Source organism: Hippichthys cyanospilos, chromosome 1, assembly GCF_059441005.1.
Source record: "Hippichthys cyanospilos isolate Australia breed blue-spotted pipefish chromosome 1, RoL_Hcya_1.0, whole genome shotgun sequence".
NCBI lineage: Eukaryota > Metazoa > Chordata > Actinopteri > Syngnathiformes > Syngnathidae > Hippichthys > Hippichthys cyanospilos.
The window spans coordinates 8,538,702-8,551,964 of record NC_142369.1 but is presented as its reverse complement, the minus strand read 5'-3'; the positions used below and the strand labels follow the sequence as shown (position 1 = coordinate 8,551,964).

Below are 13,263 nucleotides of genomic sequence, written 5' to 3'. Positions count from 1 at the left end.
TTTCTTGCCAAAGACATATTTTTTACAAAGCAATAGATAGATAGATAGCAAGAATTTCCACATTTAATTTTGCAGTGATTCATTGAGTGCCAAAGACTTATTTTTACAAAGCTTTTGTGAGTTTTGGCATACAATCCAAGGTGTTTATTTATTGATTTATTTAGCCATGTACGGATGACAGAAAAAAAACAACCATTGATTCATTGTTGAGGGATAAAAATTCCAAGGAATCAAACCATATTAAATGAAAACAGGTCTCGGTTTACTCATTTCGTACCACCCTCCTATTGTCTTACACTAAAAAAAAAAAAAGTACCTGGGATAGAAGGTCTGGGGAAAAAATAACATAAAAACGTAAAAATACGTCTTTGGAATTGAATGTGTTAATGGTGGCAACTCAATGGCTTGTAAATTTTGTTTGATGTCATTGCTGTAAATGGCCTCTCGAAGAATGACTCCAGAGGGTGAACGTTGACTGAAACATATTGATGTGGCTGCCCTCTAGTGGACGTGATTGCTTATTGCATTCTAGTGCCAGGTGAAAACATGGGTGTAGGTTGAGCGTATGTCATAAGCTTGTCTACCTTTTGTTTAAAAATGATCGAGGTTTGTTTGATATTTTCTTTGGCAAGTTTTTTTTTTTTTTATAAAATTTTGACATAAGTGATGGCAGAAATGTCATTATTTGGCTTGATCGTGATTGTAGGAATATTTGTTGTAGCATCAGCTCCTTTTTCTCAGTATTCACCTAAAGTAATCCATTAATTTAAAGTTAATTCAATTAGTAACTGACATTATAAGGCCCTCGTTTAATAATAAAATGGAAAAAAAAATTACGAGAACCTGAGATTAAATAACTGCACTCGTTTCTGGCCAGTTCTCCAATTCCTGTCAATTATGCAAATGTAAATATTATGCTTTATGCAAACCACGATCTTTCTCCCCCAACTCCAATTCGTTGATACATCTTAAAATGGATCTTTGACGTTTATAGGCGTCAATGGCAGTGAATGAGTTAATCATGACATTTTATCGTTGCTGTAAAAAAAAAAAAAAAAATCTACCAAAAGCCCCTCCTATTTCCTTGATGATTGACAGTTGTCGATCACCCTAAGACCCCTCCCCTCCCCTCCCATCCCCTTTGTCCATCTTATTAATGCAAGTGCCCACTCCCAGCGTCCTTCCATTTGCCGTCTCACCTGTTGTCTTCTCACACACTGGTATGGAGTGCAGTGCTTTTGGTAAGTTTTGATTTTATTTTTTTCTATATACTATCAGTAAATTAGGATTCATAGATTTTTAAATTGTTGGTCTTTTTAATGGACGGATGGTTATTACCTATCGATGAGATATTTGAGACATAAAAAGCAGACTGTTTATTAGTCGCAGAGATTAATTTTGCGTTACTGACAAATATGAATTTTCGTCCTTTTGCGATTTCTACAAAATAAAATCGAGGTCTAATGTTGGACCTTGGACTTTTTTTTTTTTTTTACATGTTTTTTCTCAACTAAGAATTTCAACTTGGCAGCATTCAACTTTGTCAGTTGTTGAGCTGCCCTCATCATAATTATATCGTCAACAATATCAATATCTCATTTTTGGAAGCATATGCCTTATTTTGTTAAAACGCACCACATTTAAACATTTTTACGCAACAAATGTGCATTTAGTTTACAGTGTAGCTAGAAAATGGCTTAATGCTCCTCTCCTGTTAAATATTTATTGTGTTATAAATTGCCAGATGATCACTTTGAGATTGTGTGGCAGATGTGGACCCGCTGGAGGTCCCCCCGCTCACCCCGACCAGCAAGGAGGTTCTGTGCGAGGCTCTCCGAGCCACCTTTGCCGGTTTCACCCAGGAGAGGCTCGCCCATCGTTTCCCGCAAGGTGAAACGCAAAATCAGCACCCTGAGCTTCACGAAGGATATTCGCCCAAATTTATGGGACGCTACACCCCCTTCAGATCCGACTTTATGGTCCGAATGGGAGGTCAACCACTGGCTGGACTGGTGCCGGGCCGAATTCGGGCTGCACTCGTTGGGCTCGGACCTTAAAGGGCTGCGGGGTCACGAGCTGTGCCGCCTGGACCGCGAGGCTTTCCTGGGCCTCATGTCGGACTGCACCGCCGGGGAGATCCTGTGGGAACATCTGGAGATCATGAGACGGGGTGAAATGTGGAGTTTTACAAGTTGCGTCCGGACTCTTTCTCTGCCGTTGCTAAATATCTTCTCGTCTCCAGATCACGATCGCGACTGCGGCTCTGCGCTACCAACCTGCGCCGTCTCGTCTTCCTGCCAGCCTCCAAACAATAAAGGTACTCTTTATGTGCTTTATATACAGTATAATTGGGCATGTTTTCCATAAATGGGTATGGGTTAATGGGATATGACCATACGGTGAAAATTCAAGTTTTACATAGTGAGAAAAAGGATTAAAAAAAAAAAAAAGTGAAGTAGGTGACAGTGAAGGCATTTTTCTATGAAATTCACTGTTTGAAAGCGTGAAATACAGAATAGAACTGAAAATTAGGCTCCGAAAATTTGTTTTGTGGTTCTCCAAAATGAGGGTTCTCGAAGAAATTGAGTTCAACAATTATGAAAGTTGATCATTTCACCAAGTGGTCCCGGTCTATTGGCTTGTTGCCCATAGGCATGAACATTTTGGATTTATGCAAAAATTGGGAGTTTCTGGAACACACAAACAGTAACCTTGAATGTCACGAATGAACTCAATTGTTGGTGTGGAATGGTTTGGAAAAGTTGAGAAATTTGGGGAATTTGTAAATTCGTTAAGTCTGATAATTTGGAAATGGAAATGTAGGAAGGGAGGTTTGTTTTAAGAGTTCAGACATTTAAATATATATATTTTTTTTTATACAAAAAAAAAAAAAAAAATCTATATTTATCATGGGCTGACCTCAACCCTATTGAGGACCAGTGGATTCTGCTCAAAAAAAGGATCTCTGATAGTGGATGGCAGTATATGATCAAACGCCATCATCCCTGACCACAAACCAATAGAGAACCCATGGCACACAACCCTAACCCTATATAACTTTTAACTCTAAATGCACGTCAAGGTTTCGGAAGACAGTAGCGCTGTGTCGTCATTTTGTATTCCTAGAGACGGACTCCGAAGCCGAGACGTCTCGAGCTAGCTCTCTGATGTGGATGGGCGGCGTCCACGATATGGAAGCGACAGTGGACGAGAGCCACTGTGAGGACATCTTCACTTTAGTGCAACCCTACAAAAGCTTCAAGGAGTATGTCGGCAACAAAGCGGACGCCGGCTCGGCTGTAATCCCGGCTGCCATCCTTGCCGGTTACACCGGTGAGTTGTTGCGTCCATGTCCAAGGACGGCAGGATTTTTAGCGTATTTCATGTCAACAGGAAGTGGTCCCATTCAGCTGTGGCAGTTTTTACTGGAGCTTCTAACTGATCGCAGCTGCCAGTCATGTATCAGCTGGACCGGAGACGGCTGGGAGTTCAAGTTGACGGACCCAGACGAGGTAGAACGAGACCTGAAAAAATTGGGGGGAACCTTGTCCTATAGACCTTTATACCACTAGGCCACCTAAAGTTGAATCACTGGTGTTTTGAAGAGAAATTGTGCTGATATTTTAATGGTATACAGTTTTCTCTCACTATTTTGTGGTTCGTTCTTCTGCAGCTTCACTGTATCGCAGATTTTCATTTATGACCGTGATTTTTTCAGTTGCGGTTTTACGTCGATATTTTCCCCCCTCTTAAGTCAGTCACTAAATATAAATTCTATTTCTTTAAAAAAACAATTTTTACAACTTCTACTTTGCTGAGGTGGACAGAGTAAGAATTTCACTGTGTGGTTTCGTGCTATACATGTGACAATTTTCTACAATCTAGATAGTTTCATTTATGATGATATCTATTGCAAGTTTACCTCGCTCTATTTCTTGATAATTCTTCCTCTAATTTTGACCAGACCAAAAAAAATGAAAGTAAGAAGTGCAAAAAAAAAAAGGTTCAGTCTCTTTGTGGATTTAACTGTTGCTAAAAGTGTATATAATGGTAGCACTGCAGTAGTATTTGTATCTAGAAATGATTCACTGTAAATCAAGTTATTCGTACCAACACTTGTTTTATTCAACATCCTTCCTTCTTACTTTACTCACCTCGACCTTTAAGTACAGTAAATATATTTTCACTCTCCTTGGCGATGTTAAAGGTCATTTTTATTAAATGCCGCCTGCCAGGGAAAATGAATGGTGGGCTGCAAATGACCCCAAAGCCATAGTTTGGACACCACTACCTCATTAAGTCTGGTATAATGTGATAAATGGGATGACTAAAATTTTTCTGGCAACCTTAATTTTGAAGGTGACAGTGTGTAGAATTTTGCACCATCTAGTGCTGAAATAAGAGAATGCAACAATTTTGAAACATGCGCTCTACAGTGTCTCTGAAGAACAATATTTTGGAAGCCTACTACTACCCTACGTTTGCGAAGTTCTTCTTCGGGTACTTGAAGCAGAAAAACTGACAAAATGTTATGTAATATCATTAATATATTATTATATTATATTATATATTAATAATATATAAGAAAGTACAGAACTGTGATAGAACTTTTTTTTTCATATTATTGGCATTTTTGTTTATTTATTTTAGTCGTCATTAAATTTTCCACAGTACATCGCTATGACTGACGATCATCCTGATATGAAATGTTCGCGATTGCACCTAGGTGGCGCTGCTGTGGGGCCGCCGTAAACACAAGCCCAAAATGAACTACGAGAAGCTGAGCCGCGGCCTACGCTACTACTACGACAAGAACATCATCCGCAAGACAGTGGGCAAGCGCTACGTCTACCGTTTCGTCTGCAACCTGCAAGGGCTGCTGGGATATGAGCCCGGCGAGTTGCACGCCATGTTGGACATCAGGACCGCTAACTAAAAAGGGAGTAAAACTCAACAACTCGCGTCGGTGCCAGTATTTAATCTGCGTACGGCATGACTATCACTGTGAATATAGTCGCGGAAAATTTCCTGTTAAATCCTTCCGATGTAAAATAATTAGGAAGAGAAAGTGTTCTACAGAGGAGCTCAGCTGCTCACTGGATTAATTGAACAAGTATTCACACTGTGTCGATCAACATGCTTTCTTCCACTATCTCATCCAAAGCCCTCAAGTGTGTGCGAAATAGGCCGGTCAAGCCGTCAAATGTAACATCTGTGGTTCCAGTATGTGTGTGCGCGCCCTCTCATGTAATCCAGCAGGGGGGATTCTGCTCCCGTGGATTTCATAATGATGTTTTCCAAAAAGATGCTTTTTGCAGCATTTAATGCAAGCAAGTGCACCGTGATTGTTCAGGCGACGTTTGTAGCTTTAAACGAAAGATTACAGGCCACGTTTTATGGACGGTCAAGATGCAGCTTTTAACGGGCTGCATTGTACGTAGTTATGATGCAGGTTATAACGGGCCAAATCATGCATTAAGTTAAGATGAAATTTATAATGGATCACGTCGTACCCATGATCAAAAGGAGGATTTAACGGGCCACATCCTATGTACGGCCAAGGTGCAGGTTGTAACAGGTTACACCGTACGTACTGTATAATTAGGATGCAGGTTATAACGGGCCACATCATACGTATAGTTAAGATGCACGTTATAATGGGCAACATCTTATGAATTTTCAAGAGGCAGTGTATAATGGGCCACGTTCTATGTACGATCGAAAACTGGGTTATAACAGGCCACGTTGTACGTACGATCAAGAGGCAGCTTATAACAGGCCATATAAGTACGATCAATTATGACGGGCCACATCGTACGTACGATCAGAACGCGGTTTATATAACTGGCCACATGATACGGACGATGAGTGGCAGGTTATTATGAGCCACATCGTATGCATTTTTAAGAGGCAGATAATGATGCGTACGTACGATCCAAAGGTGGGTTATAACAGGCCAAATCATGCGTAATATCAAGTGACAGATTATAACGGACCACGTCATAAGTACGATCGAGAAGCAGATTACGATGGGCCACATCGTACATACAGTCAAGAGGCGGGTTATTAGGGGCCACATCGTACTTACGATCAGGAAACAGGTTATAGAACTGGCATATGCACGACGAAGTGGCAGGTTAGAACGGGCCACATCATGCATTTTTAAGATGCAGGTTATGATGGGCCACATCATTCGTACGATCCAAAGATGGGTTATAACAGGATAAATGGTACGTTTGTTCAAGAGGCAGGTTTATAATCAGTGAAACCACTTAAATGTAATTACTGTTTGGCATATTGCTTGGTTTTAAATTCACCTTTGTTACGCTAAACAAAATGCAAGATACGCTGCATGTTTCTTTTGACAAAAGAAACAAATTTAAATATATATATATATATATATATATATATATATATATATATATATATATATATACACACTGTATATATAATGAAATGACAATAGTTACTTTGTCTCATTATTATTCAAGTACAACACTAACTAGTTATTATGCTATATAAATCATGCTTTAAAAACAATAGGAGCTCGACTTTATTCATTTTTTTTCAGGACGCGGGCAGATCAAAATGAACCAAACCGAATCGTTCCACTTTGAAGTATGTCAAAATACGTACGGAATTATCTCTTGTTGAAGAGATATTTCTTGGAAGGAAACGTCACTTACAGTACTCACAAGTTCATTCGAATGTAAATAATACGACAGATAGGACGACAGAAAATAATAGCTTTATACCCTCCCGAACTTAAACATGCTGCTGTAAAACCACGCTCGTTTTCATCCAGAAGTTGAGCAGCACTGTGTTTACGAAAGGTGCGTGAGCTTCGTGCGATACAGCTGTATATATCTATGCTGCCACATTTCTAGCATGAAATCAGAAGCTGATTGAATTTTACAAATCAGTGAACACGGTGTCACACAGTGAGCGAGCGTGTGCGTATTATTTCCGCCACTTTCCCTAATGGAAGGGGACGGGGTGGTCTTTGTCCTCATGACCAAGTGTGAAGTGTGCATTGAGCATAAAACTCCCAATATTTGGCATCCCTATCAACAGAAGGTGACCAATCCCGTCCCCAAACACCCCCGGGGTGAAAATAACACGCGTAAATAGAATGTAACAGTGTCTCACTGTTCACTGAACGGTGCCTTCACGGTTCAGGTGTCCTTTAAAAAGCCTGTAAATCACCGTTGCATACATTGTACGTGCGTTGTCCACTGAATTGAGAATAAATATTTATTAAAACAGCTTAGTCATACAAAATCGGATTTCTTGGTTAAGTGCATTTCTTCAGGGAAAACACCCACATTTTAAAACAACATGCCCACTTGTGCATGTAGTTAAAACAAATGGTGTTTTCAGCGGAACAAGAAAATGCATAAACTTGTTATATGAAATACACTATTACAGTCATAATAAGCTAAGCTGTACATTAACTAATACCTTATTTTACTCACATCCATTTTCTTCGCTGGATACACCCTGAACTGGTTGCCATCCAATCACAGGGCATTAAAATGGAGTTTGTAAATAAGCAGTCAGAAGAAATACTTTCCTGATATAACATAGAACATAGCAAAGTATGATGTGTTTTATTTTTCCCTCTCCTCAGTGTTTATATTCAATCCAAACAAATCAACTTTGGTTTATTTTGCTCTCCTAAAAATGTGTCAATTTCTCCAGTAAATTTGTACTTTTATATCATCAGTAGCATTGATTGCTCTTTAATGGCATGTATTTGTGTTAAGGATTTTTATCTTGGATTTTGCATACTTCTGCCATAATGCATTGACAACTTAGGAAACAAAACCTCTTTTTTTTTTTTTCCCGATAGATTCAAGTGGCTCCATATTCTTGCTTAGATAACATGCCAAGCAGACAAATGTGATGTCATCAATGTCTCCTCAGATGGCTGACTGTCAAATCAATAAGTTCTGATCGATGAAAGTACACCAGTGTATGAACGCAATTTCCAATCATGGCTAGCACTGCATAAGCATAAACGAGAAAAACATACACATTGTGACTTAATAAAAGGAAGAGATTAGCGCAAGAACGGCTATTTTATTGCCAAAAGCACGATCAAATGCATTGACACAATTTTTATGGGAATTGTAACAGCTCTTGCTTGCTTCTTAGTGTAATTACCATACAATACAAAGGTGCAATGTCATTTAGATTTTTGTTTCTCCCACTGTTCTGGCGTGAGAGTCTTCTGTTCTAACGCGTGAATGTCTTTCATTTCCTCTGCTAAACACGTGTTCACCATCCTAAAAACACACACACACATTAATATTATGTTATATGAAAACCATTATTCTGGTGAAGTCTTTTAATTTGAGTGCCCACAAATTCACCTGTGTCTCTGTAAGAGGGGCTTGCCCTCAAACTGGGAAGAAACCACAAGCACTTTAAAGCTCGTTGCACATCTGTTGGGGGACATGTCCTCCACGTCCTGCAGAACAAACACATCAATATTCATATTGTGACGCATCATGCTAATATGTACGACGAATGTTACAAATGGAGTGAGCAATACAGACACCCACAACATGCTCAGCCGCAAGCTCCGTTTTAAGTTTATCCCGGATGTGATCGGATGATATGGCCATTCTGAAACAGCAGAAAACAGGTGACGTTTTTGTTTTGAATGAAGATACTATGCTAAACCGAATGTACCGATATTTTTAATCAAAATCTAGGACAAATAATCGCCATATTGAACCCGATAGCATAACATAATGGCAATCATCTGAACTTTTCGTTTAAAAAATATACAATGCTTACTTAAACGTTGGAGATGACTTCCTGATATTTTCACTTTCGCTACATGTGGTCCTGTGAAAGATGCGATCACATCGACCGGATCATAACCACAGCCAATCAGATCCAGTGGAAAGTCTTCACACTGGCTGGTCGTTGAGTGCCTGACTGAAAACAGTCATTTATCTCGAAGATTTTTATTTTTATATATTCATGTATTTATTTTTGTTTTATTCAAGGCATACATTATATACATAACAGCATAGTTTGGACGCAAATAAGTTTTGGTTGAACTATAGAAAAAGTTGAGCAAATTAAGAACAGGCAATCTTAAGAGGCGACTAAGAAAAACCTTATGTTGTGGGTTGAATTTAAAATTAAAAATACATAAACCTTATGTTCTGGGTTGAATTTAAAATTAAAAATACATAAACAAATACATGAACACGTATTTACTAGGATAAGAAAAAAATATGTTGTCCATCGTAGAACATCTTTGATTTATGTATTTCAGTTTCGAAAATATGGCCCTCTGAAAGATCCAATCACAGAGCAGGGATTGCCACAACTACAGCCAATCAGATTCTGTTTAAAATATTAAGCGTATTCTTTGATGCCTGAATAAAGTCCACCTTCCAAAAGAAGCAAAACTCGTGCTTTTTAAATCTGAAAAAATAACAATCAATGAAAAAAAAAATCTAACTGCTAATATGTGGATTTTCTTTTCCCTAACTACCATTGCGAGTCAGGCTTTTGTTTCATTAAAATCAGGCATACGTATGGGCTCCTCATATGGAGTGTTTATGAATTTGGACAAGCCATTTGAATTCTTTAAGACGTATTACTGTCAACATTTTATTTGAATGGACAAATTATGAAAGTTTTTCCGTGACATCGAGACAATTTCACTGTTTTGCCGCGTTTGAAAAAGCTCGTTCAATGGTACAGGAGGTTGAAAACTTCTTTGGCGTGTACATGCTATACTGCCTCAACCCCAAATTTAAAGGGCGAATATACATCGGCTTCACCGTGGATCCTGAACGCAGGATTAGACAACACAATGCTGGGCGACACAAAGGAGGTGCGAAGAGGACCAGTGGGCGAGGACCTTGGTAAGCATTAGCATTATCTTCCTTTTAGCACAATAACACATTAACCGTGCATATTGCTTCTCAAGGGAGATGGTCCTCATCATACATGGCTTTCCTTCGGACATTGCTGCCTTGACAGTAAGTGAATGAGTAGGGGTTGCATAAAACAGTAAAGATTTGGTATTCGATGTCTAAAATACGTAAAAAAAAAATATGAATGTATTAAATATCTGTTTTCTGAGTTTGGTCATGTGACGTTCGCAATAGGCACTGTGACGTCATGTTATGTAGGGCCCGACGATATGTTTTTTTTTTTTTTTTTTTTTTTTGGCCGAGGCGACTTAAGCCTAAAAAACTATAATGATTTATCCAATGATTAATTACAAACTATATATTTAATAAAACAAAATTTGTTTCCGGTTTGAACAGGTTTAAATTATAGGCGTATTTTCACTTGTCATGGGCTCGCCTGTTTCCCGTAAATAAAGGCGTCTACAGTAAATATACTGTTTGTTTAAAAAAAACAAAAACTCCTTTTCGGTTTTCAGAATGCAGCACGCTGTGCAACAAACAAGAATTGATATCCATGTAATCTACATGGATATCAATTTTTTTGTGTTTTTGTTATTAGTAGTTGAATGGATGTCATATTTATGTTCCACTAGTTATTTTAGATTTTTTTTTTAAACACATTGTGACTTCACGTTACGTAATGTGTGTATATAGTGACATCCAGATCAGTTCTTTTGCACATCTAATCATTTATTTGTTGTAACAATTAAAATTTGCTTTGTTTTGAATGACAGGGCCATAGAGTTTATCAAAACATTGGAAGATATATATTTGTATTATATACTTAAGGATAAAATATGGCATGGATATAAATGTATACAACTGCTATAAATTGTTGCAGTACATGAAGGTCATAAGTTAAAACAATCGATCAATAATCCGCCTTTTGGCCGATGTTTGAAGGGCCATAATCAGCTGATTTATCGGCCAGCTATTTTAATTGGTCAGACCCCGGGTTACAGTCAATGGCTAGTGAAACGGAGGCCGTCCTCTAGGTCTAAGATGGATCAAAACAGGTGGATTTCATTGCCTACTACCACAAATGTGACATGAATCTGATCTTCTTAGGTGTGTAAGTTTTTAAATATTTTAATATGTCTGCTGTTGGAATACTCAAAACATTCAATGGGAAAAATCATCAACAAATTGGACAATTTGTACGGGATGAAATTAAATAAATGGAGTTCTTGTGTCTTGTCAGTTTGAGTGGGCATGGCAGAACCCCCACTCCTCCAGGCGTCTTGCCCACATCTCCCGCCGCGCCAGGAAAGAGTCCAGTCTGCAGTTTCACTGGCGTGTGGTTTCCAACATGCTGCGCGTGGCTCCATGGAGCAGACTCCCGCTGACGGCCCGCTGGCTCAAACGGGAGTACAAGGTGGACTTTGATCCTGCTCTGAGGCCTCCTCCGCATGTCTCCGTCGCCTTCGGGGGCGTCAAAGCCAAGAAGCAGAAGTTAGGCATGTGTGAAGACCCGGAGACTTCCAGGTGTTTTCTCTGCAAAGGCCTGGTCACGGTAAGTGATGAACCCTGTCCAGAACTCCCCATTTCCCATCCCGCCTCTCGTTTTTATTGGACCATGTTTTAAAGCGTTGTAAAGCCGTTTTTGATTCGCCAGCTAACACAAAGACAAAATAGATCAGCTTCATATTCTAGCAAAATCATTTGTGACAGAAATGATAATGAAGTACATTATTGAAATTTGAATTTGGGGTTTCAGATGTATAGCACTCTACAGAATTATTCTTAATAAAATGCTTTTCAAAACCCAAAAAGAAACTCAAACTGAAGGTTATAAAACTACAACTAAGCTTTAATCATTGCGACGATGGCCTTAGTTCATTCATCTTTGTCCAGCAACTTTTGGGTTCATTTTTAATATACGTTTTTTTTCTCTATTTCTGTATGCCCATGTAGAGGGACGGTCAAACACTTGTTTATGATTAGTTTTTTACTTTATTACACAATAATGATCAACTTTTCACAATTCTGTCACGTAAAAACACTAATACTTAATATAATAAAAACTAAACAAAATTGTCTGCCAAAAACACAAAATCCCTGCTTTGGAAGCTAAATGAAAAACTATTAAAAACTATAATAAAACATCTCACATTACACCGACCCTTGTTCAACGCATCGGATCTCTGTGATTAGAGAAAAGCCAAACTCGCCTAAGATAATCGCCCATTGCTTTGCTCCCCTCAGAATTCAGAAAAGCTCAGTTGCGTTCATGGGTCGTGCGGAATGCACAGCCACGTGATCTGCCTTGCCAAGCATTTCCTGCGGCCCGAACCATCCCATCTCCTACCCGTGGAGGGCCGCTGTCCGGCCTGCCATCGCTCCATGTTGTGGGGCAGTCTCATCCGCCTCAAGCAAGGCTGCACGGCAGACCTGGACGACTTTTCCTCGTCTGTATCCCAAGTACGTTTTTAAAATTTGATATATGTCTGACAAGAAGCGCATCTAGCATGTTGTACATTAGAGGTGCACAACGCACCGACCTCCTGGGAAGTGTTGGAGCGTCTCACTCTCTGTGATGCAAAGATAATCAAGTTGACCATTTTCACGACTATGTACCAGGAGGAACTTCAAAATAAAAGTGCGCTATGCAGTTTGTGGGATACTTAACTTGTTCCGGTACAGTTTCTTTTGAAGCATTGACTGGCCTTCTCGCTCCGTTTGGCTGTTTAACTATAATGAAGTAGATTGACAGTCAGCGCATTCCCCCTGTGTATTTCATTGCACTTCTGGCCCAAACGCTAGCTTAGTACTGACTGTCCTGGCTGGGTCATTTTACTCTTTGTTTAGCAATACAGAAAGAGGACCTATCATTTTTTTTATATTGGGGCTGAGCTGTATTGGTTTCTTCCCCCAGTAGATTGCGGGATGTTGGCTGAAAGAAAGTACTGTAGCTCTCGAGGCAAAAAAGTTTGGGCGCCCTGTTCTACACTAATGATTTCATATTACATCAACTGAACATTCAGTCGTTTAACTATTTGAGACAAACAAATTACTTTACGTGAGGCTCTACACTATTATTAGCTTGCATGTGAATTATTTGCGGCAATAGAAAATGGATGTATGGATGAATTTCCTAAATATGGACTTTTCTTTTTTGCATAGGACTGGACAAATGAACTCCAGACAAAGAAATGGTAGACTTTGTCACCATTTTCAACCAGCAAATAATCCTTAATTGTTATTTAATACCTCTCTGATCATGAAATGTTTTTTAACAACCATGTTTATTTATGTTTTCAATGCTCTTTACAACACAATAAAATGTGTTTTACCGATAATGGTGCAGTGCATGAAGTGC

General features: G+C 39.0%; 2 protein-coding genes and 1 pseudogene across 4 annotated transcripts; 2 read left to right on the top strand and 1 right to left on the bottom strand.

The window, feature by feature from the left end:
• The first annotated feature begins 1,156 nt into the window (after positions 1-1,156).
• LOC148428935 (protein C-ets-2-like) lies at positions 1,157-4,966 on the top strand (annotated as a pseudogene). The gene is made up of 6 exons (XR_015866614.1): positions 1,157-1,241; positions 1,771-2,170; positions 2,243-2,317; positions 3,127-3,333; positions 3,394-3,512; positions 4,727-4,966. The product of XR_015866614.1 is annotated as a protein C-ets-2-like (transcript).
• Positions 4,967-5,616: 650 nt separating this feature from the next.
• On the top strand, positions 5,617-13,243 carry slx1b (structure-specific endonuclease subunit SLX1B). Of its 2 annotated transcripts, XM_088420619.1 has the most exons (6): positions 5,617-6,230; positions 7,853-9,893; positions 9,959-10,010; positions 11,146-11,457; positions 12,150-12,365; positions 13,068-13,243. In XM_088420619.1, exons 2-6 carry the CDS (start codon positions 9,721-9,723, stop codon positions 13,101-13,103), a joined length of 789 nt encoding a protein of 262 aa, XP_088276745.1. In that variant the 5' UTR covers positions 5,617-6,230; positions 7,853-9,720; the 3' UTR covers positions 13,104-13,243. The 2 variants fall into 2 exon arrangements, with proteins under 2 accessions (XP_088276745.1, XP_088276827.1); XM_088420701.1 differs by lacking the exon at positions 5,617-6,230 and having other exon boundaries at positions 6,497-9,893.
• LOC148428934 (bolA-like protein 2) lies at positions 8,063-8,917 on the bottom strand. Its single transcript, XM_088421030.1, has 4 exons — positions 8,806-8,917; positions 8,568-8,631; positions 8,376-8,473; positions 8,063-8,288 (listed from the first exon to the last, which is right to left on the bottom strand). The coding sequence occupies exons 2-4, from the start codon at positions 8,628-8,630 to the stop codon at positions 8,189-8,191; spliced, it is 261 nt and encodes an 86-aa protein (XP_088277156.1). The 5' UTR covers position 8,631; positions 8,806-8,917; the 3' UTR covers positions 8,063-8,188.
• Positions 13,244-13,263: the final 20 nt, after the last annotated feature.

Excerpts from the sequence above, each read along its gene's own strand:
- LOC148428934 (XM_088421030.1), bottom strand. The coding sequence starts at position 8,630 with ATGGCCATATCATCCGATCACATCCGGGATAAACTTAAAACGGAGCTT. Across the intron at positions 8,474-8,567 it reads AGCTTGCGGCTGAGCATGTT|GACGTGGAGGACATGTCCCC; the intron begins GTGGGTGTCTGT and ends TTTGTTCTGCAG. Across the intron at positions 8,289-8,375 it reads CCCCTCTTACAGAGACACAG|GATGGTGAACACGTGTTTAG; the intron begins GTGAATTTGTGG and ends GTGTGTTTTTAG.
- slx1b (XM_088420619.1), top strand. The coding sequence starts at position 9,721 with ATGGTACAGGAGGTTGAAAACTTCTTTGGCGTGTACATGCTATACTGC. Across the intron at positions 9,894-9,958 it reads ACCAGTGGGCGAGGACCTTG|GGAGATGGTCCTCATCATAC; the intron begins GTAAGCATTAGC and ends TTGCTTCTCAAG. Across the intron at positions 11,458-12,149 it reads TCTGCAAAGGCCTGGTCACG|AATTCAGAAAAGCTCAGTTG; the intron begins GTAAGTGATGAA and ends TGCTCCCCTCAG.